Source organism: Aspergillus eucalypticola, assembly GCF_003184535.1.
Source record: "Aspergillus eucalypticola CBS 122712 chromosome Unknown BO83scaffold_14, whole genome shotgun sequence".
Classification (NCBI taxonomy): Eukaryota; Fungi; Ascomycota; class Eurotiomycetes; order Eurotiales; family Aspergillaceae; genus Aspergillus; species Aspergillus eucalypticola.
The window spans coordinates 450,980-473,429 of NW_020290288.1; the positions used below are offsets into that span (position 1 = coordinate 450,980).

The 22,450-nt window shown below is 51.1% G+C and overlaps 8 protein-coding genes across 8 annotated transcripts; 6 read left to right on the plus strand and 2 right to left on the minus strand.

Annotated features, from left to right (window-relative positions):
• Nucleotides 1-565: 565 nt before the first annotated feature.
• Nucleotides 566-3,332, minus strand: luA (3-isopropylmalate dehydratase LEU1). Its single transcript, XM_025529495.1, has 2 exons — nt 2,991-3,332; nt 566-2,921 (listed from the first exon to the last, which is right to left on the minus strand). The coding sequence occupies exons 1-2, from the start codon at nt 3,195-3,197 to the stop codon at nt 807-809; spliced, it is 2,322 nt and encodes a 773-aa protein (XP_025387588.1). The 5' UTR covers nt 3,198-3,332; the 3' UTR covers nt 566-806.
• Nucleotides 3,333-6,014: 2,682 nt separating this feature from the next.
• Nucleotides 6,015-7,699, minus strand: BO83DRAFT_417687 (UDP-N-acetylglucosamine--dolichyl-phosphate N-acetylglucosaminephosphotransferase). The gene is made up of 3 exons (XM_025534771.1): nt 7,367-7,699; nt 7,095-7,275; nt 6,015-7,037 (listed from the first exon to the last, which is right to left on the minus strand). The coding sequence occupies exons 1-3, from the start codon at nt 7,609-7,611 to the stop codon at nt 6,054-6,056; spliced, it is 1,410 nt and encodes a 469-aa protein (XP_025387589.1). The 5' UTR covers nt 7,612-7,699; the 3' UTR covers nt 6,015-6,053.
• Nucleotides 7,700-7,918: 219 nt separating this feature from the next.
• BO83DRAFT_362170 (putative nuclear pore protein (SEH1)) lies at nt 7,919-9,612 on the plus strand. Its single transcript, XM_025529496.1, has 3 exons — nt 7,919-8,280; nt 8,358-9,195; nt 9,264-9,612. The coding sequence occupies exons 1-3, from the start codon at nt 8,098-8,100 to the stop codon at nt 9,368-9,370; spliced, it is 1,128 nt and encodes a 375-aa protein (XP_025387590.1). The 5' UTR covers nt 7,919-8,097; the 3' UTR covers nt 9,371-9,612.
• Nucleotides 9,613-9,897: 285 nt separating this feature from the next.
• On the plus strand, nt 9,898-11,421 carry BO83DRAFT_427645 (putative proline permease; the record flags this gene model as incomplete). Its single annotated transcript, XM_025535358.1, has 1 exon — nt 9,898-11,421. One exon carries the CDS (start codon nt 9,898-9,900, stop codon nt 11,419-11,421), a length of 1,524 nt encoding a protein of 507 aa, XP_025387591.1.
• A 3,412-nt stretch (nt 11,422-14,833) lies between these two features.
• BO83DRAFT_46292 (putative PHD finger and SET domain protein) lies at nt 14,834-18,333 on the plus strand. Its single transcript, XM_025537307.1, has one exon. The coding sequence runs from the start codon at nt 15,331-15,333 to the stop codon at nt 18,097-18,099; it is 2,769 nt and encodes a 922-aa protein (XP_025387592.1). The 5' UTR covers nt 14,834-15,330; the 3' UTR covers nt 18,100-18,333.
• On the plus strand, nt 18,209-18,527 carry BO83DRAFT_46303 (uncharacterized protein). The gene has a single exon (XM_025537312.1). The coding sequence runs from the start codon at nt 18,319-18,321 to the stop codon at nt 18,484-18,486; it is 168 nt and encodes a 55-aa protein (XP_025387593.1). The 5' UTR covers nt 18,209-18,318; the 3' UTR covers nt 18,487-18,527.
• Nucleotides 18,528-19,821: 1,294 nt separating this feature from the next.
• BO83DRAFT_399358 (nuclear transport factor 2 family protein) lies at nt 19,822-20,618 on the plus strand (the record flags this gene model as incomplete). The annotated part of the gene is made up of 2 exons (XM_025533315.1): nt 19,822-20,008; nt 20,110-20,618. The coding sequence occupies 2 exons, from the start codon at nt 19,822-19,824 to the stop codon at nt 20,616-20,618; spliced, it is 696 nt and encodes a 231-aa protein (XP_025387594.1).
• Nucleotides 20,619-20,803: 185 nt separating this feature from the next.
• Nucleotides 20,804-22,383, plus strand: BO83DRAFT_339238 (putative MFS monocarboxylate transporter; the record flags this gene model as incomplete). The annotated part of the gene is made up of 4 exons (XM_025528536.1): nt 20,804-21,011; nt 21,067-21,167; nt 21,233-21,595; nt 21,649-22,383. 4 exons carry the CDS (start codon nt 20,804-20,806, stop codon nt 22,381-22,383), a joined length of 1,407 nt encoding a protein of 468 aa, XP_025387595.1.
• Between the last annotated feature and the right edge of the window lie 67 nt (nt 22,384-22,450).

Here is a 22,450-nt window from a genome sequence, read left to right on the forward strand (position 1 = left end):
CGTGATTTCATCATTCGTTCTTTATCATCATTGTTGGCTGCTTACGAAAGTTTTTGCATTCTTTTTATATCATCGAACTACTATATATTTACGAACCGGATGTGTTTACGCTCGCTTGATACCACACCTGCTACTTACCTGCTTACACGCGTTTATGGGATATTGATTGATTGACTGAGTGAATTGAATGATTGCTGATATGAGCATGGATTACATGGGAGGATGAATTGTTTTGTTCTGATTGATTGATTGATGGGTGGAATGATTGGGTGATTGCTAATGATGATGCTTTTTTTCATAATATACTTGAGGGGATTTGTTTATTGCTTAGTACTACATGATTTGTTCTGTTTTGTGTTGTTTTTGGTTTGCACTGTTGCCGTTGACTGAGATTGGTTTGAGTTCGTTATTACGACTACTACTACTACTACGTGTTTTCGCCTTGGCAAAGAAGAATCATAATAATATCGAAGGGCCAATATAATAATCCTAAATGGTATTTATCGATTCAGATGAGAATTTTCCTTTGTGAAGGCTAGTAATGTATGTATGTGAAGACAAGTTTCTTGTTTATCTCTATTTATTAACCCTATTCATATAGTATTTGTCCTTCCTATGCCGATATGCAAGTGATTTTTTCCCAAACAAAAGTGATATATAGCCGAAATCGAGTCAAGAAAAATAGTAAAAATGATAAAAAGGAAAACCCCGTAATCCAGCTTCATCATCAAGTCATATCAACCAGGAAAAAAAAAATCAAAATCAAGAACTCAAGGGTTCACTCTAAACCCCGAAATGTATGCAATTTACCACTCCAAAGGCTCAGACTTGACATCGCCCCTGTTGGTCTTGGGCACTGGCGCTGCCTGCACCATAGTAGCGCCGCCACGGTTACCCCGCTTCAAGTAGCCACTGCCATCCAACCAAGGGGTCTCGATGGTCCTCTTGTTCTCGAAGTTCTTGATCTTGGACTCCATCTGCAGAGTAAGACCAATGTCATCGAGACCGTTGATCAGGCAGTGCTTACGGAAGCCATCGACATCAAAGTCGGCGAGCTTGTTACCGGCGGCGTCCTTGATCTGCTGGTTGACGAGGTCGACCTCGACTTCGCGACCGGCGTGGGCCTCAGCGGCGATCTTGGCCAGGACGGCCTCGTCGCTGATGACGACGGGCAGCATGCCGTTCTTGAAGGTGTTGTTGAAGAAGATATCGGCGAAGGAGGGGGCGATGATGCACTTGATGCCAAAATCGAGGAGGGCCCAGGGGGCGTGTTCACGGGAACTACCGCAGCCGAAGTTGGGGCCGGTGACAACGAGGATCTTCGAGTTGCGGTAGATCCCTTGGTTCAAGATGAAGGAGGGGTCCTCGGCGCCGTCCTTGTAGCGGAGCTCGTAGAACAGGGCGCTGCCAAGACCGGTACGCTTGATGGTCTTGAGGAATTGCTTGGGGATGATGGCGTCGGTGTCGACGTTGGAACGGTCCATCGGGGCGGCGACACCCTTCAGGGTGGTGAACTTGGGGAGGCCGGCGGAAGAAGTGGCGGTGGCGGAAGAGTTGGTGTGGGGTTCGTTGTCGGCGGGGAGGTCCATGATGCGCTCGACTTCATCTTCGGTGGTGGGCTCTTCGTGCAGCTGTTCTTGCACGTCGATCTTGGGCTGCACCTTGCCGAGGACGGGGCTGGAGGTGAGGTGCTCGCGCACGTCAGCCAGCTTGCCGACGATGGCGGCGGAGGCAGCCATGGCGGGGGACATCAGGTGGGTGCGACCGCCGTAACCCTGGCGACCTTCGAAGTTACGGTTGGAGGTACTGGCGCAGCGTTCCTGGGGGGAGAGAATATCGGGATTCATGCCCAGGCACATGGAGCAACCAGCCTCACGCCATTCGAAGCCGGCGTCAGTGAAAATCTTGTCGAGGCCTTCGGACTCGGCTTGCTGCTTGACAAGACCGGACCCAGGAACGACCATGGCACGCTTGATGTTGGAGGCAATCTTCTTGCCGCGAACAACCTTGGCGGCGGCGCGGAGATCCTCGATACGGGCGTTGGTGCAAGAACCAATGAAGACCTTGTCGACCGTGATGTCCTTCATGGGGGTGCCGGCGGTCAGGCCCATGTAGTCAAGAGCGCGCTTGCAGGCGAGCTTGCGGTTCTCATCCTCGAAGTCATCGGGGCCGGGAACGACGCCGTTGATGGGGATGACATCCTGGGGGGAGGTACCCCAGGAGACGGTGGGGATGATGTCCTTGCCGTCGATGATGACGGTCTTGTCGTAGACGGCATCTTCGTCAGAGGCGAGGCTGGACCAGAAGTTGACGGCCCTGGTCCATTCAGGGCTGTCGACCTTGGGAGCGAGAGGACGGCCCTTCAGGTAGTCGAAGGTGATCTGATCGGGAGCGATCATACCGGCACGGGCACCAGCTTCGATGGACATGTTGCACATGGACATACGGGCCTCCATGCTCAGGCTGCGAATGACGGAACCACAGAACTCGATAACGGCACCGGTACCTCCGGCGGTACCAATGACACCGATGATGTGGAGGACGACATCCTTACTGGTGACACCGGCGGGCAGCTCGCCATCGACCTGGATGCGCATGTTCTTGCTGCGACGGGTGATGAGGGTCTGAGTGGCGAGAACGTGCTCGACCTCACTGGTACCGATACCGAAGGCAAGGGCACCAAAGGCACCGTGTGTAGAGGTGTGACTGTCACCGCAGACGACGGTGGTACCGGGGAGGGTGAAACCCTGCTCGGGACCGATGATGTGGACAATACCCTGGCGCTTGTCGCCCATGCCAAAGTATGTGAGACCGAAGTCCTTGACGTTCTCTTCGAGGGTGCTGCATTGCAGACGGGAGTCGTTCTCTTTGATGAACTCATCAACGTTCTTGAAGTTTTTGCGGGAGGAGGTGGGGATGTTCTATCATCGAGGTAGTTAGTGACTGACTAGTTCCTGATATAGGGTAAAAGAAAGGAATGAAAGACATACGTGGTCAACGGTCACCAGAGTGCAGTCCGGCCGGCGGACTTTACGACCAGCATTCTTGAGACCCTCAAAGGCCTGGGGGGATGTGACTTCGTGGACAAGGTGTCTGTCAATGTAGATCAGGAGAGTACCATCTTCCTGCTCGTTGACAATGTGATGGTCCAGGACCTTGTCATACAAGGTCTTGGGTTTCCTGTCAGCGCCGGGCATGAGGGGCAATGTGTATGTAGGAGATCAACGGAAATGTAAAATGTGGGGGAGGAGAGTGTGCCTTCGGGGAGAAATGGGGAGAAGGGATAAAGCCCAAACACGGGGAAAGACAGTGAAAGATAGATAGGAAATATGATCAGCTGGACTGGGAGAAGCGAAGATGGTTTTAACTGGGGAAGACCCGCGATGTCGCAGCGCGGCTTGTCGAGGGGCAGCGCCGGTGTCGGTGGTCAGCACCCAATTGCTGGGTGGCGATTGGCTGCGGCCGAAAATTCTGGGGACCGACACCGGCCGGAGTGGCGCTTAGACGCGGCAAATGACGCCGCCCTGACTAACCGGTCTGGATTGATTGGATTTGAAAGAGTATGAGTTGCATGTGCCGATTGACACTAGAAGCGCCTAGTTCATCTTGAACTGCAACAACTGTCTATCTTTTCTGGATGTGTCATGGTCACCAGCACTGTACGAATTGCACGCATGCCGTCTGGCCGCATCCACTACTTGCTTCTTGATCATGTCGGTCAGGATCACGAATAATCATACATCGGCACATCATTGACCGCCAATCTCCGGATAAAACCCGGAGTCCTTTGGAGTTCCGGTCCGCAAATTTGTTTTGTCAGGAAAGAGGGATGATTAGCCCGCTTGGATTGCTTAGCTTGCCCGGTTTGTAGTGGAGGGAATGGCGCTAATCTGTGATGTTGCCTAATTTGATCGACAAGACCACAGGTCATCACCTCTTTTGGCTGATGCCCTGGCGCTATAGTAGCTGAGCAGCGCTATGTCTCGCACGCCTTCCTTTTTCCACATGTCAATACTTCGTAGTCCATGAGAGCCGCTTTCGATAAGCCCAACTAGTGGTTTCCATAAGGTATGTTCCTCAAAAGATGCGAATCAGCCGATCACATTTCACAGCTTTCGCCTGAGTCATACTGCTGGTAGAGCTATCCGTTATCGGAGCCTGGTGCAGCCAGCTTTGAGGGCGATAGGATGAGTCAAAGTAGAAGCTTCTGGGCTTGCAGATCGAAAACACGTTATGGTTCACACGCTTTGCGTAGTATTGTTAATCGATTTTCGATTTTGGTGCTAATTGGATGCTCCCGATAATACATTCTTTGTTAGACGATGATGCGGGCCGTTTGCTCTCATTCGAAAGTTGCAGTACTCTGCTGGTGGCACTATAGTAGAAAAACAACGTGATATGTCATGCTGTCGAACAGAGTTCAATGCATGATCACCGATTGGCAGAGGCTTTCGTCGACCTGTGAAACCTCCTCTAGAAGGTTTCTAAATTCTTGGTGTTCCGTGTCTCATAACAAGATTCTGGGGTCTATCATTTTGAGTGTCCCTATAAACCAGCCAGTCAGTATCAACTCGATACTGATGGGGTACCTTATGTATACACATAATTCACCCGTCTCTAAAGTAGGACACTGTTGTAGGACTATCAGGAAGAGAATAGTAGATAAGTGGATCATAATCACTGAAGTGGTGCATGAATCACCTTTACCTTTAACCTTAACGGAGAACATTCTTTCATGCAAATGGGATGCTGGGTCTTGACAAGATCGCTCTAAGCAGCTCTGGAAACACCTATTATCTCCTGTCAGCTAGAAACATATGCATATCCGCTGCTGCTTTGTACTGCCACTATAGACCGAGCCCAAAGGTGGTGCAGGGCACATGAGAAATGACTTGATCGGATGGCACAGGACAGGCGAGAACACCAACTGAGTATACATACACAGCAGCCTTCTAAGTAGAAAGCAGTGTTGATTGGTGCTTTCGCCAACTCAGATGGAGCACGGAGTAGATACATGGCAGTAGTAAAACGGGCCCTGATACTCCACTTGTCGGTATTTAGTGAGATGTTCGGGGTTTTAAGCGGACTAGATCCCCTTATTTACAGTTTAGAGTCTCCGCCTTTCGTAGAAATTCTCCCGCTCATACTCGATCTGCTATTTATAGTACTACTATGACATCGAAGCGGAGCAACATACGAGTACGAGAAAAGAAGATGGAGGCTTTAGCAGAGGAAGTTAGATGACTGGCCAGGTCTGAATATGAGAGAATGTGGAAGGAAGTTTTGGGACACATTGAGCGCGCTGTATGCTTTCATTGAGTCCCAGGAGGCCATGACTACAGGATAATCAGTCCTCCTATGGCTACAAGAATACCCTGGGAGCCTAGCCTTCTTTAACGAGTACATGAGAACCAACCGAGGTGGAAAACCCGGGTTGCTGGTTAAGCAGAAATAACGGATATCATAGTTTCTTTATGGCCCAAATGAGTTGAGATTTTGAATAGCTACCTTCTTGCCATTTGTAGGGTGAATAATTGAGCAGAGCAAGGGGCTGTATTATTGGTTTTCCAACGGAGGTTCGCCATTGCTGTTGGCAGTCGGGATGGCTTTCAGCGTGTAGTAAGTGGTGATTCGGAACAGTATATGGCTTGGGTGTCTATAGAATGAAATACTAGTGGGTGTGTTGGCGGAGGATGTGGGGTGTGGAGGAGAAGTGGGGCCTACTAAACGATACCTATGGAGCCGTCCTCCGTTCATGTTCTTGAGCTCTATAGTAGTCTATGTCATAGCAAGTGCTCCATACATCGACGGCGCAATTGGAATCAAGATCCTTCAAGGCAGTGTCTAGCTCCAAGCTAGCTATGAGCAGCACCTGAAAGAGCTAGTTTAGGGGTTCTTCATGGCAATGTCGATTGAATATTATACAGTTGTTCGTTCATTGTACGTAATAAGTGGTTATTTGCCCAGTCTGCGTGGTGCTAAGAAAGAGGAAGAACTGCATTCTGTAGGAACATCTCGATTACAATCACACTCTATACTATATCACATTCCCATTAGTATACGGAACTCCCGAATGCCAGGTTATCTTCTTGGAACACCAGCAGTGCGAGGCGGTGCCTCACAAACAGACCTGCAAGGCCGCAAAATGTCTGTACAGCCACCATACTCCACGCCAGTTGGTTCTCCTTCATCGGCCCAGCCCATACGAGCCACAGGTTGAGGATGGTGAGGTTTGTCGACTCGACAATCTGACCCTGTTCGTTCTTAGTGACGCGCACCAGCCGTAATGTGTGCAGCAGGTTTAGAGCAGTAGCCACCAGTGGCGATGGGGGGACGGTCCATTCGGTCACCGATGCATCCAACAGCCCAGTGACGGAATTGAACTTGGGCAACCGATGGCGCGGGCAAGGAATCAAATTAAAGAGTTGTGGCGTTGAATATAGGAAGTTGAAGATCTGCGGGATGAAGAGAAGCAGGAGCGTCTTGCTGAAGTGACCCAAGATGCCAACGACGGCAAACACCATACCCGCAAAGTAGCAATACGTATCTCCCACGAAAACTTTTGATGGGTACCAGTTATGGCACAAGAGGGCCGCGGACACTCCAACAAAAGGCAACAAGAAGTATAGAGAGAACAGATGGGAGTCCGTTGCCGGATGCGGGTATGGTGTAATGGGTGCAAGATATAGGACATCGTTTGCTATCAGCAGAACCGCAATCACCAGAGACTGGGCCACTTCAACTCCGTTAATTCCGGCCAGCATGTTGATAGAGTTGGGGCAGAAGATGGCCACGGCCGCCATGTAGGCGTAGTACAACCAGCCGAGGTCGATAGTGGAGCCCAGATAGGGCTGCAGCGGCACTGGCACGACGACTTGCGTAACCCCAAAGTCCACAAAGTATACTATAAGCATCGGAATAGCGCCAAAGGCGGGAATGATGACTTTGTGTCTCCATCGGATATCGAGTAGGTCGTCGCCAATTCCGAGAATGACGATACATTGCAATGAAAGAAGACCGGAAAGATAGGATGCAAGCTGTATGATTTCGCTGTCAGTAAGCTAGCACAGATTAGAGCACCCGAAATGACAGACCTTCCCATGCGGAAACCGGTGTAGCATCCGGCCAGTCTCAACATGTTCTACCTCGATTACGACATCTCGGTTCCCTCCACCTGAGGTGGCAGCCACTATATCCTTGTAAAAGGCAAAGGGGATGAAGAATATCAGAGCAAGGAGATAGACAATAGCACAAACGGCTCCCATTGTTTCCGGTCTAATTACAATCCCATTAGCATTGCCATAACGCCAAGTACGCAATGATAAGCTATCATACAACAAAATGAAGAAACATGGGTTATCCATACATTTCGGGTCTTCTGGGTTTCGCCATATCTCGCCCTTTCAGGCCCGCCTTCAAGAACACTGGTACGAGCCATCGAATCATACTAAATGTGACTGCGAAAGCGATACCGCTAAACGCGAGCGAAGCTACCAAGGGCGCGCCATCGCCTTGGAAAGTATTCAGAAGGATGCCGACGCAGGCTCCCACCAAGGCGAAGAGCCGCCAGATCTCCTGGCGAGAAAGAGAGCTTGATTTTGCTGCTGCCATCGCGCAAATGATTTGATGTGAGCCTATCTCCAAGGCCTCATGCTAAGTAGAATTTCACTGCCATAAGGACGCGTAATCTCTCTGGCGCTGAAGAAAGGCAAGGTGGCATCAAGAAGCAAGTGGAGAAATTGGGGAAGGAGCTCTATTCTGCCGGTACATTGTTGACCGCCCTTTCTTGCCATAGGCGGTGAAGACCAGCTCCGACCGGCATCGGGCGTGGCTGCCTTACCTAAGCTGCCTGAAGCTATCGCATCCCGGCGCTTTCATATGCACGCCTTGCTTGATTTCTATAGGCGATTGCAAGGTCGGATCTACATAGATCAGGGGAAGGCTTCACCCCCCACCTCTAAGGTTTCTGCAGTTGATCTTTGACGCGTCTCTGAATGTTTGCTTCCTGGAGGTGGTGGCTAAAGGCTGGTTGCTGTGCATTCTGATTGATTGGTTTGATCGTCTCGTCTCTGATTGGGGATACCGCACACGCCCACCATGGCTGGATTCGCCGACTTCGACGCCGGTCATAGAGACCTGGTTTCGGTCACCAAATTTAACTTTTATGGCAATCGCATCGTCACAGCTTCAACTGATCACCGCATGAAGGTCTGGGACCAGAAAGACGGTGAATGGCAGCTCGTAGATACATGGCGTGCTCATGATGCGGAGATCCGTGATGTAAGCACTCCCACGGCAGTGGCCCCCTGGTTCCTTGGTATCTGGTCTGGTATTGTTGTGTTTTAACTGTTACTCAGGCGACCTGGAATGGCCCTTTCACGGGCCAGCACATTGGCAGCGTGGGTGAAGACATGAAATGCAAGATATGGCAGGAGGATGTTACGCAACCCCCCAATTCAGGCCGGCGTTTCAGGTCCATCTTTCGCATGACCGCCCCTCAGCGCCACCCATTTGTATCAATCGATTTTCGCAACATTGATCTGGAATCCTGGATGGCCGTTATTACTCGCGATGGCTACCTGATGATCATGGAGCCTGTAAGCCCCGATACTCTTGCGGATTGGCAGCCGTTAGATCAATTTAGAGTCTGCACTGCTCCCCAGCGAGGAGAAGAGACAAGCTTCAAAGTGCAGTTTCACCATGATCCTTCGGACATTACGCATTCTGTATTGCCCTCTTCGGATCGCAAAAGTCTGTCGCTGGTGGTGGCCGCCATGGACAGCGTAAAGATCTATCGCACCGATGCAAGTCGACGCTTTTACCACGCCATCGAATTGACGGGACATGGCGGTCTTGTGAGGGATATCTCTTGGGCCAATGGCTCAGTGAGGGGATATGACCTCATTGCTAGTGGCTGCAAGGATGGCTTCATCCGAGTGTTTGAGGTATATACAACGGCCTCTGGCTCTGGGTCACAGACTTCCAATGGCAACCACGCACATTCTTCATCGCAGTCATCATCAATTCGTGCGACCACCCAGTCAGGTATCGGCTCTGCCCTTGCAAGCCGTGCTCCTGTATCGATGTCCAGTCGTGCTGCACCCGCAGATTCTCAGTTCAAGCATTCATTCAAGGAGATTGCATGCATTGACAGCAAGCATTTAGACGTGTGGCAAGTTGGCTTTTCATACGCTGGTTAGTGGCAGACCCCTTTCACAATCGAATGTCAAGACTGCCCTCTGTGCTAATTAGTCTCTACACAGGTGACTGCCTCATTTCCTCAGGCGATGATGGTATTGTACGATTCTGGAAGAAGTCCCTCTCTGGAGAATGGCTCGAGTACGCTGAAACCGATATGGCTTGTCAATAGAGACGAAGTCACTGTGCTGCTGCATTGCTGGAACTCTCAGTTGCAACCTATCCTTAGCCTTTCCCCACTGTGTCTACGCACTGCAGGAGCTATACACCCTGACTCTTTCCCAATACGTGACCTGGTTTCCTTTGCTGCTCTTCCGGGTGTTCTTATTTGTCTCTTTCTGTTCGGACTGGCGTTTGTTGCGGTTTAGCTATGGGAAGATTAGATCTCGGCTTGTTCACCTTGCAGTCATTCTTGCTCTGTTTGGCATACAATGATACCCATGGATTTCTGGCCTATCTGTCGTATAGCGTCGCAGCGCCTATCTGGTGTAAGATGACTCCTTGCTGCACGAAGCTTCCCCATTCACCCCCCAGCCAACCTTCCCCGTTCCTTGTGGTTTGTCAGAAGAGGAAGAAGGTACCCTTTCCTCCAATCCGGCAACCACGCCTGCAGCCTCGTCTTTTCAGAAGAAACACCAGGACATTCGTAATCCTCTTCGACATCCTCTATTTCTCCTCCTCTATCCCTAACCACGTATCATGCCTCTTATTCCCACCTTTGGAACCGGCCTCTTCATTGGGGCCGGCCAAGCTCTGGCTGTCGGTGGTCCAGCATCATTACTTGGTTCATATGTACTGGTATTCTTGTTATCTTACTGCTTGACAACAGCCATTGCAGAGATTGCGGCCCACCGACCTGCGCTCAACGGTACCATGGTGGCTCACAGCTATGAATATGGCTCCAACCACCTAGGATTTTCTCTAGGCTACCTCAGGTGGTACTCCTTGGCAATGATGGTCCCCTTCGAGATCACCACTGCCATGGTCAATCTCAGTTTGTGGACACCTGAGCCCAGCATGGCGATCCGAATTGCAATGGTCGCAGTCCTGATCCTCCTATTCAATATGCTCCCCCAGCGGGCTTTCCAACGGACGGAGACTGTTTTCACGGGATTAAAGATCATCACTACTGCGGGGCTGACAATTTGCTCGCTGTTCCTAGCAATCCGAGGTATCCCAGGGACACCGATACGAGGATTTCGTTACTGGCACGAACCTGGCCCGATGAATGAATATCTCATTCCCGGCGGTGGAGGGCGTTTCCTTGGCTTCCTACAATGCTTTCTATACAGCGTGATCTCTTTCACCCTGACACCAGAAATTACTGTTCAGAGGGCTGAGCGTTCCAACACGGAAGGACGTCCTAGCATCCTAAGCATGGCCCGAACGGACAGTGGCTATCTCTTTGCCCTCTACATTCTCAGCGCGTTCATGATGACCTTCGTTAGTCCATTTGATGAGCCTCGATTGACCAACTATGGCACGGGCGCTGGCTCATCGCCCTTTGTCGTGGGCTTTATACGCGCGGGTATCCCCGCGTTACGAATTCTGGTGACCGTGCTGATATTCCTTTCATCGGTCGCCTCTGGACGCTCTTTCCTCTACATATCTTCTCGCACACTGTACACCTTGGCCGAATCTGGACATGCTCCAGCAATGCTTACTCGATGCAACCGGTATCAAGTGCCCTATGTGGCCATACTGACATCTGCGCTGTTCTCATTGTTTGCTTTCCTGTCGCTGGCAGAGTCCAGCTCGGCCCTTTTCAATTCGCTCATGTACTTTATCACTACGTCGGGCTCCATCTCATGGCTTTGCTCGAGTATCATTTACCTTCGGTTCCGGAGGAAGACCGAGGAACAGGGCTTTATCCGAGTCCACCAGTCCCGCATTCAGCCCTATGGAGTATATGTTGGGATCCTAGGCTGCACCTTGCTGCCCATTGCCAATGCTCTTGTTCTTGCGTTCCCCCCGCCATCGTCCGAGGAGCTCCCGGTCCAGTCCTGGTCACAATTGAGAATGAGAAACGCTATTCCTGTGTACCTTGGGATCTTGTCGTTCCTCTCGCTCTATTTCGGTCACCAAGCGAGAACTGCCATTTTACAACGGAAGCTCAAGTCGGAGGATGGTACGACCAGTCGTCGAAGCTGGTGGAGAATATTTGGGCTGGAGCGCGATGGACCGTCAACCAGTGCCCCGGTCTCGAGTCCCCCAGGACCTTAAGAAAGACTACTCTTGAACCTACCTCATACTTTCATATCTCGCCTGCAGCAAATGTCCTGGTTGGCTGTCGTGATTCTTTTTCCTTCGCCACTCTATTTGTATTGATAGTGCACGGAGAGCCAGCCGCCTCTGGCATTATTGTTTGTACAGTCCTGAGATCCTTATTCCTTGATCAATGATGCTTGTTTTTGTTTTATTCCTCAGTCATTCAGTACCACGGTGGACAATGACTCCATGACAATGACTCCATCTCAAATCTTCTCCTTGATGGGCAACTGTAATAGGAGGCTGGAGTAGTTGCTGGTAATGGCATATAGAAGACGTGAATTAGTAGCAAATGAAAAAAGGGTAAGTTGCAACTACAGGCATCAAAGTCTAGCGACCACCATTCCTGGGTGCTATTATAAGACTTTAACAGGCGTAAAGATTGTCTGTTTCGCTTGTAACGAAGACGGGTCGATACATAAAAAAAAAGGGAAGGAGAGAAAGACTTACTACTATGGCCTTACTTTACATCCATACAGTTAGGCCCTATTCGGGGGGGCGGTTCGCCACGCACGGGAACCGGCATGTCAGCCCCTAACGTAATTTTCACGCACTAGTGCTTGCAGTAGTAGCGCCCAAGTAATACTGCGTCTACTAGAGGAGATCATATCAGAGGAGAGTGTAGAGTAATTGGGTTTGAAAATCAAACATCAAAGGTTCAATGATCATTATACATTATTATGAGAAGTAGTAAGTCCACATTATACTCTAACGATCAAGAAACCATATGTCCAAGCGAGTTGGGGGAAGGGAGAGAGTGCCGATGGCGATGGGATGATTTGATGATGCTTCGGGTGTCGTTTTGCCATCATCATCACCGCTTTAGGTCAGTCAGCCTTCCGACTAGTAAGTTAAGTAAGTAACAACAGCAAGTCGTCGCAGCAGCCAACACGACCTGCTCGCTATTAATTTAGGCCACGGCTCCCCCCCTCAGTCTCTCTCCCACTTTTGCGCGAAAAACTCCCCTTTTACCCTTCCTATCAAGAGCAAGGCCGAGATCATGTTATCTGAGCACGCCCGTCATCATAATATTATTTCGTCCTTATGACCCCGATCTGCCCCCTCCGTCAATTATTGTTCTTCCTTCCCTGGCAGTCAGTCAGTCAAGTCCCTCGTCCGCTGCCTCTCGACCCCCTCAGCGCCCTCCCTCCCTCCCTCCCTCTCTCTCTCCCTCTCCCTCCAGCGTAATGCTCAATACCTGAATACCACCCATCTTCTACCCCCCCACACTGGACGGGTAAAATGGGGTAATTTTTCATGAGGCTAGCAAGCCATGGAGGATCCCCAACTAACTAACCAGCTGCCCAGCATCTTTCGGGTTGTCGATTTTGATTTTGGATTCGGATTTCAATTTTCCTTTCCAAAATCATCAGTCCTGCTCACAGACCATTTCCTTCTCTTCCTTTCCTCTTCCAGCCCTCTCTCCCCTTTTCCCATTAACCTGCCGGAACAACCCTTCACGGAGGACGATACCTCATAAATCTCTGGGGGTCCCCGGTGACTCTGTCACATACCTCTCTCTCATTATCTTCTCCTCATCTCTCCCCCAACCCACCAGATCCTCCGGGTATGATATCCTCGGATATTGCATCCCCCCCAGGGCTTGTGACGGTGACTTGGGCTTGCTCTCGTTTCACTATTTGACTTGACGACTTTTCCATTCATCTGGAACTACAGCTCCTTCACCGGACACTTTAATTCGACGTGGCTTTACTGTGAAGCATGCAGCCGCTCGTCGGTGTTGCCGCCTGGAGTCAGGTACAATAAGCGACCAAAGATAACCAGTTGAATTTGCTCATCACTTGACATTGCTCTGATGCTAACTAAATTACCCGTGACTAACAATATCTCTTTGCTCTGATTTACTTTTCTTCTTTCTTATCTTTTCTTTTCTTGTCTATATTTATCTGGATCTCACCAGTCTGTTTCTTTATTTCGTCGGCATTGTTTCTCCTGACCGCTAGGACGGCTAGACAACGCATGCATGCGTTGTAAGGCGGCTTCACTGACCTACGACAGGCGAGACTTTGGCCCGAAACTGCTTCTAAAAGATCCACAGCCAAGTGAAGTCTGGTTTTTCCCTCCCCTTGATTTTGTTTTCGTCGGTCCTTTCTTTTTTCTTTTTTCCTTCTTTTCCGTCTCCCCCCCAATCCTTCTCAATGCTGGCACTGGGTAAGGGTATTGGGGGTTTGAATCTCCATTTGCCTCTCGAGGATGTCTGGGATGTCCCTGGACGGAGAGTGACTCTGCCTCTCTTTCTGATGACAGTCAGACTGGTATTTCCACCCGCTATGCCCGAATTGGGACTTGGCATGATGTCTACCCCGATTGGGGGCTGAGAGGCACTGCTCCTGCCGGAACCAGATAAGTGGGATTCCCCACCCGAGGTTCTCCCCAGGCAGCAGTTCCAGTGCTGCCTGAGCCCTCAGGTGTTCACCATGGGTGCCAGACAGGCTAGTCCAGGGTTGTTGCCAGGTAAGAAAAGAGGAAGACTGAAGGTACTTTGCGTTTAGGACTAGCTGAGGTCGGCCAGGCGTGCCTCAGGACTACCTGCGGTTCCCTCTTCCCCCCTTCTTGAAGCTCAGCCTGGGTTTGGCGTGGGTTCGTTTCCGGCCGGCCTCGCAATCTTGCCTTTTTCCCTTTGGTTCCCCATGGTCTCCCCCCCCCTCCCTTTCGTCCCCTCGAGCTTCCAATTCGTTCCTCGACCGGCCTGTCCGTCGTCGGTTCTGTCCCTTTCGCTCTTCCACGATTTCCCCCCTCATTCTTCAATTCTGCCGTGTGGATTATTAACCTTCCCCAACGGGGACTACAAGGGTGAAACCACCCCCCAAAAAGAACAAGATAAAAAAGAAAAGGGACGAAAAATATAGGCAAGGGCAGTTTAGGTGCAAACCACCTCGAAGCTGTTCCCTAAGCGCACTCACCATCCCAGACATCGGCTCCCCCAGAACCTGGACGGGTGGGAGAAAAAATTCCACGCCATTCCCTTTTCACTCTGGGTCTTGGACGCGCCGCTTGAATGGCCCATCCGTGGCTTTAGCCTCTCGCTCTCGCTCTCTCTCTCTCTCTCTCTCTCTCTCTCTCTCTCTCTCTCTCTCTCTCTTACGCTCTCCCTCCCTCTGATCCTCGCTTCCTCTCTTCTGCTCTCCTTTCTCCCTCTCTCGCTTGCTTGCCCTCGCCTCTTCCCGATTCACCTTCTCGTGTCTCGACTCTGATCCTCCCTCGCCCACCTTTCCGTCATCTCATTCACCTCTTCCCTCCCGACCTTGTCTTCCTTTTCTTGTCTTTGTCCCCCTACTGCTGACCATCCTTCCGAGCGTCATCCTCCTTGATCTCTCCACCTTCTCTACTCTCTTCCTCTCCTTACAGCCTATCCGTTCCTCCATGCGATTCGTGGTCCGTCCGCCTACTCATAATCATCGGCTACCGATCCTCGACTTCTTACTTGCTCACGGTCGCACGCGCCACCGAGGAAGACGACTCCACTGAGACTTCGCTCAACCTGTCCCTTTTCGAACCTGGTGTCCCTCTACAATCTTTCGCAGTAATACGATCCTTCCATCGCTGAGCAACCTCTATCGGCCTTCCTACCCTCGCGGGCTCATTCCTTGCCGGTTCATTCATCGACAAAAAGGGTGGCACATTGTGGACTTGATCACCTGGCTTCATCATCTTCCAAGGTCGAACCATCCCTTCTGTCACTGTGGACTGTCGTGAGAGTCTAGGTCAGGCGACGACTACCAGTGAGCAACAGGTGATATGCGTGCTGGGTTTTGACAGGTTCCCGTAATACCGTTCGTCCCCTCGAACCCTCAACAGCGCATTTTTCTCTGTTCAGCTCAAGAGGGGGTATTCTGTCGGATTATGACAGATACCTCCCCAGTCGCCATCACGCATCCAACCACGGAGCCCCCTGCGGTCACCGCCCCTCTGAACTCGCCCATCGTAAACGGCGCTGTTTCTGACTCGGTCGCCCCTGACGAAGAAGAGCCGTATACCATCAAGTGCATCTGCGCTTTCGAGGATGACGATGGTAATACGGTCTTCTGCGAAGGGTGCGAAACCTGGCAGCATATCGAATGCTACTATCATGGCCGAGATGTGCCAGAAGTCCATAACTGCGTGGAATGCGAGCCGCGTTCCCTCGATGGCCGGCGCGCTACGGAACGACAGAGGCGTCTCAGAGAACAGAACGACGGCGGTGACCGGAAAGCGAAACGGTCCGGTGCGAAGAGTCATAAGAAGAAGGTCAAGGAGCACGGTGGTGATCAGGTAAACGGCTTCCATCACCGGTCGGAATCCAGCACCCGGGATCAGCCCCTTGCAAAGAAGGTCAAAACCAATCATCGTTCCTCGGGGTCGGTAAGCTCCGTGTCTAATGCACCCAACTTACCCTCTGATGCGCGCAAGCGGGCAGCACCCTCCATGAGCTCGACCAAGGCATCAGGGCCTTCCATTCCTTTATATTCGCACGAGTTCCTTCATCTTTATGATCAGGGGAAAGACTATGCCAACATAGACAGCAACCTGTTTGTGAATCTGCATCTTGCAGCGGACTTTGCTGCCTGGGTCACGGACCCGGAGGCTGTTACCCGCATCACAAATGGGCGCTCCCCAAAAGAAATCTTCACGTGGTCTGGTGCAACACTTGACAGATCACGCTGGCCGACATTGTCTACTGAAACGATTACGGACCCGAGCATTGAGGTGGAAGGCCAACATCCAACCTGGAAAATCCTTAAAACTCGCGATCGTGTCGGCAAAGATGAAATTGTCGGTGAGATTACGGGCAAGCTTGGTTTATTACGCGACTATTGTCTTGACCCCAGTAATCGATGGCAAGAGCTTCGTCATCCTGAGCCCTTTGTCTTTTTCCACCCTCAGCTCCCAATCTACATTGATAGTCGGCATGAGGGAAGCGTGCTCCGCTACGTGCGGCGCTCCTGCCGGCCGAATGTTACCATGAAAACCTACATCACGAATCAGGTAGAGTACCACTTCTGCTTTGTGGCGAAGGAAGAGATCGCTGCGGACTCGGAAATCACGGCCATGTGGTACCTAGATCCTCAACTCTTTGAGTCTACCAATGGTATAGTCAAGCAGGAGGCCAGTGACAGCACGCACGATGCGCCTGCCATCTGCATCAGTAATGTCCTCGCCCACTTTGGCGGATGCGCCTGCGTCCCTCCCGCGAACTGTTTGCTGTCCAGCGTTGATCGACGACGTCACCCAAAGTTGATGGATGCGAACGCGAAACAGCCGAGTGGTAAGCGAAAGAAGACAAAGCCGAAGGCGAATATTTCTCCGCCTGCAACCACAAGTCGGGCGGGTAGTGAGACCACTAAGAACCTTGATGAAGATGATCAGGCTGATAGCCGTTCTGCATCGGGCTCTATCCGAGGTCAAACTCGCAGTCGGGATCTCACCCCTACTTTACAGACTCCTACGGAAGCGTTTTTGCTTGGGGAATCGGAACTTTCGGCTCGAGACAAGCGTAAGATCGCTGCAGCAGAGAAGAAATTTCAACAACTGGAGCAGGACCAAGCATCACACAGAAAGAAGAAACGGGCTAGTGGTCAATCCAGCCATGCTCCACGCGAACGCCAGTCATATTCTCCTCCCTCGGGCGGACCTGTGGGCTCCCTTCCCGGAATGCGTCACGGCTCACCGCGCAAAACATCCGGCAGTCACAGCACACCTGGGCGGTCTCCTCTAGGGCGTTCACACTACGTGGACTCCGCTATACAGACCGAGCCGGATGCTAGCGATGGTGTGGTTTCGCCTTCCTTGCCTTCCCCTCGTCGACCTTGTTTCGTGCCCTTGACTCAACGTTTGCTGAAAAGATGCTATTCTGATCGCATCAAGCTTGAGCAAAGCAGCCCATCTCCTGTTACTCCTCGAACTTCTCTCCTCGAGCATTCTGACTCTTCACCGACTTCCACGAGCCCGCGTGAGGCAGCGCCATTAACAGCCACAACCCCCAGCATATCCGCCGACAACCAGGATACAGAGATGAGGGATGTTGATTCGCCAGTAGAGACCTCGCCATCCCATTCCGTTACACATCTCGATGCATCACCCTTGTCAGGACGGGGATCGGTCAAGCCGCCCGTGCCGCCCCCTTGGCCATCAACTGCAGCGCACAACGCTCGGATACCTAGTAATATCGTGCATAAACAGCGCAACACTGATCTCCGCGTTCCTCTTCCCTCCGCAACGCTACCCCCGCCCCCTTCGGCCACCAGCCCAGGGTCCACAGCCCCATCGGTGTTGTCCTCACCTTCAACTGATGTGACTTCACAACCCAACATTCCCACCACGCCGGTGTCTGGTGTGGCAGGCCCTAGTCCGGTGAAAAAGAAACTCAGTTTGGGTGACTATCTCATTCGCCGGGGCACCATGACCACGCCTACGTCTGAGAAGACTCAAGCTCAGGCTACCGCAATGCTACCGCCCACACCACCTGTACCGCCTCCGACCAGCCGTGATGGAGCTGCTGCTGGGCACAACTCCTCCGCGGCGGCCAAGGCGACCGGCGACGAAGTGCCGAAGCCAGAACGGGGGGCCCAGGATGTCAGCATGAAGGATATTCCCGGAGCTACGCAGACTTCACACATACCCTCAGCGACGTGACCATCTGATGCTATTTCATGTGGATTACTCCCCTGGAAGTCGGGGTTTAAACGATATAATATGCGTTGATTACTTTCTTTGTGGAACAATTTCTGCGAATTTGTTCTTTACTTCATTCCCCTTTTCTTTCTTTTGCTTCGACTTGTACACGATGGGAATTGACAGGCGTTCAGCCGGCAGAGCGGTTTTGATTTGACCGGCGTATTCGGCGTGTTGGAAATGGAGCGGGTTCAGGGAAATACTCCGGATGAGTTATGGGCATGGGAAATGGTTTTCAGGAGGACCTTTACGGGTCATGATGTGAGCGCCTGCTTCACGATTGTCATTATTATTGTCAGACTTTCTTTCTTTCCCTTTTATATTTCCGTTCTCCTCTTCTATTACTAGGATATTTGTGACATGGCTCCCCAAGCGCCGAACATTTGGGCTCTGCGGAGTGGATCATGACGAATGAAATTCTTCTTGAATGTTAATCGATGGCACTGATTCCGTAGCTGAAAGCCTCGATATAGCGCTGAAGGCTGTCAAGGTAGGGCATGCATCGAAGGTACACGTTGCTGGGCCGAATCCTAGTTATCTTGGTGACGTCAGGCAAAATCCCATTGTGCTCGGCATAAGCTTTGGATGGCTTTCGAGGAAACCGGGATATAGACATGAAGGCAATGGAGAGCCCAGGAAAGGGCTCGGGAGGGTTAGCTAAGTGCTCCGGATATGCAGGGACTTTCTTCTCCCTAGTTGATCGGGCTCTCCACCTTTTAAGAAAGCAACGCATGATTTACATTTTCCATTCAATTCTTTCCCCATCAAAACAAGACATGAAGCGACAGCTCTTTCATCATAGCTCTGGCTCGAGACGTGGGCCGGCACGCGGATAAAGAATTACCAGGGAGGCGCGCTTTGGGCCTCGAGACTTTTCCCGCCTGCGCCACCCCCCAAAGCGTTGAATCTATTGGCTAGACCTTGTTTGTTCGGTATGCCAGGGCCAGCATAGCTGCAGGCGCCGTGTTCAACGATGTCTCGGCCGTTCCTAGACCAGTGGTTGATGACTCTTATGGTGCCACTGCCACGCCTCTATCACACTGAATAGGATCACAATGTGCCGTGTGGGAGAAGATTCTCGTCATTATTGGCTCCTTTGTTTCAAAGAGATAATGCTAAGGAGGAATAGTTATGAGCCGCTCCAATGGACTGATCCGCAGCATCAAGAATATGTTGCCTTTGCTTATCTTGCAAAGGATTTGAGGTACGGCTGAGTATTTGTCCGTTGAAGATGATGACAATAACAGGGAGGGTCTTGTTAATTATCAATACAAGAATTGACTTAGCAAGGCTGAGAGATGCCGGTTATCATGCTGACTCGGGATACCGGGCAGTATGGACACCCTTCATACTAATGATCAGTCTGGAATGGGTGTCCAGACAAGCTCATCTAGACGCTATCCGGCTCCACCGGCCCACTGCGAATGACGAGGCCGGTTCGTTGGTTGCCTGATATCATTCCCATCGGATGACATCAAGGACAAGGTTGACTGTCGGCTTTCGGGTTTGCCGAAACAGACAGGCAAATACTCACTCCATCACAAGTATGAAAGAAGTATATAATGTCGTGATGGTGCCCTGGGTGGTTCCTGGGTTGATTCAGACAATTCTACAATCACTACTATTTCTTCCATCGAATAGCATTCCTTTCCCTTGTCCATCTATACTTAGCACATCTACACCATGGTTGTTAACATCACCGCCGAAGATCCTCAACCTACCATCCACAGCCACATCAATGGCACTACGGAAGAGATCTTGGATCGGCTATGTGTCACCGAGCTCCTGAAGGGATGGCCGGTATACCGAGATGCTTCTGAATGGGCTCACTACCGAAACTGTTTCGCCGAACAGGCTTATATCTTTACCAGTAAGTTCTCATCTATATCCTTTTTGTCTCACTTATTTATATCTTAAAAAAAAAAACCTCTCCTCGAAACATCTCACTAACATGGTTTATTCAATCCGCAGCATGGAGCGGCGGCATGCCGATCGACGAATTTATCGAAGTCTCCAAGAAGGGCCGTCGAAACGGCGACCATATCATGCACCGCGAAAACGGCACTCTCGTGGAGCTGAACTCCAAGACAGGCCGTGCTGTCGGGAAAATGAAGGCCACTATCACCCAGCGCTTCTCGTTCGATGGCATTGAGTTTGATGTTGAATGTGACTGCCGCTTCATCATGTGGTGCCAGAAGGATCCGGCCGGGTGGAAGGTCCACTACAAGCGTTTGTTCTATGAGAAGGATAAGATCATGCCTGTGGATGGCAAGCATGTGCCCGATTTCTCGGAGGAGGAGCTTAAGCCGTATCCGTATGGATATAGGTATCTAGGTGCTTCTCAGGCGAAATTGGGACACAAGATCAAACTGGATTTGCCGACGATGGAGGATAATGATAAGTTCCGGGGCATGTATGAGGCTATGGAGAAGTGGTTGAGGGGCGAGGATATCAAGGAGACCTTGGGTATTCCGGTGTAAATTTGATGGGATGATGGAAGATCAATTGTATATAGTTCCTTGCTATAAGGATAATAATCATGATGATCGTTACGGTTACGAAGGCTAATTATGATTCGTTCATGCTGAGGCTTGAGGGGTTGCGGGGTAGTCATCCACTTATTCGCACATTGTCCTTCTATCTTTTCTTTGTCGTTATCAATTACATGCGACTTATCGACTCTCAAGACATGGCATCTCATGAACTGACCGAATTAAGATCTGGACATCCATCCTTATCTCATCTGTCCATTGAAGAGTCCAACAGCTCCCCCGGTCATGAACTTGAGCAAGTCCCGCTGCCACCGGTGGACCAGGGCAAAGGTGCCTGGTTGATTCTCGCCTCATGCTGTTTAATTCAGTTGCCGGTGTGGGGTGCGCATTTATTTTACCCAACTGTAGCTACATGTCTGCTCATTCGGGACACCAGGGTTCTCTCTCGTTGCTGGCATCTTTCAGGAATACTTTGAGACGCATAATGACCTTGAGGGAGGTAAAGGAGGTCTGGCAATGATGGGGACCACAGCAACGGTGATCTTGCCTGTTATTACCATTATGCTCACCTCCATCTGGCTGACATCTCTCTCTTCTTACAGGGAATCCTCTATCTTCTGTCACCTGTGACGTTCACGCTCTTGACCCGCTACCCACATCTCCCCAAGTCCTGTGCGTTTGTCGGACTAGCCCTCAGTGTCGGCGGCTCATTGCTGTCTTCTTTCGCCACAACTGTCTGGCAGATGATTGTGACCCAGGGCGTGATCTGTGGTCTTGGAAATGGCCTCGTCTTCAGTCCTACTACACTCTATCTAGATCAGTGGTTTGTTCGCCGCAAAGGTCTCGCATATGGAATCATGTGGGCTGGTAAGAGCATCTGCGGTGTAGCTCTGCCCTTCATGACGAGTGCCTGTCTTGACCGGTTTGGAGCGAAGACGACTCTAAGGGCTTGGACGGTAGTCACGGTCAGTCGTCTGCTTATCCTACTATTCTGTTTGACACTAACTAGACAATGTAGCTACTCACGCTTGCTGTGGCCCTTCCTTCCGTCAGGCCACGAATCCCTCCAGCCCCAACTACCACTCCGCAGCCTCTGAACCTCGCTTTCTTGAAACTAGCCACGTTCTGGATGCTCCAGCTCGGGAACATCATCCAGAGCTTCGGCTACTTCTTGCCCAGTACGTATCTACCGTCGTACACAACAGCAGCAGCTGGCCTGTCAGACACCACAGGGACTCTCCTAGTAGCACTATTCAACGCCACCTCCGTTGTAGGTGGAATAGTCTTGGGATCTCTTTGTGATCGCTTCGCCGTCAGCAATATCATGCTGCTCTCCTCCGTAGGCTCTGGAATGTCTGTCCTGTTGTTCTGGGGCCTGTCAACTTCGTCCCCATCTGCCAGCTTTCCACAAGCCGCCATCGCCCTCTTGGTTCTCTTCTCCATCACGTACGGGTTCTTTGCCGGGGGTTTCAGTTCCACTTGGTCGGGTGTACTCACCCAAGTCAAGCGCGAGGTTCCCTCGCTAGAAACCGGATTAGTGTTCGGGCTGTTAGCTGGTGGAAGAGGCATTGGTAGTGTCATTAGTGGCCCATTGAGCTCAGCTCTTATGCAACGGGGTTCCATCACCGGGCAAGAAAACGGGGAGATCGGGTATACCACCGACTACGGGGCGTTGATTCTATTCACTGGCGTAACAGCTATTTTTGGAGGATGGAGCTGGATGTGGCATCACCGACAACTCTGCTTGTGTTAATAACATCATCCACCAAACAATAGCAAGGATCCAAATCACTAAATAAAATTCTTATTCAGAAGAGGTT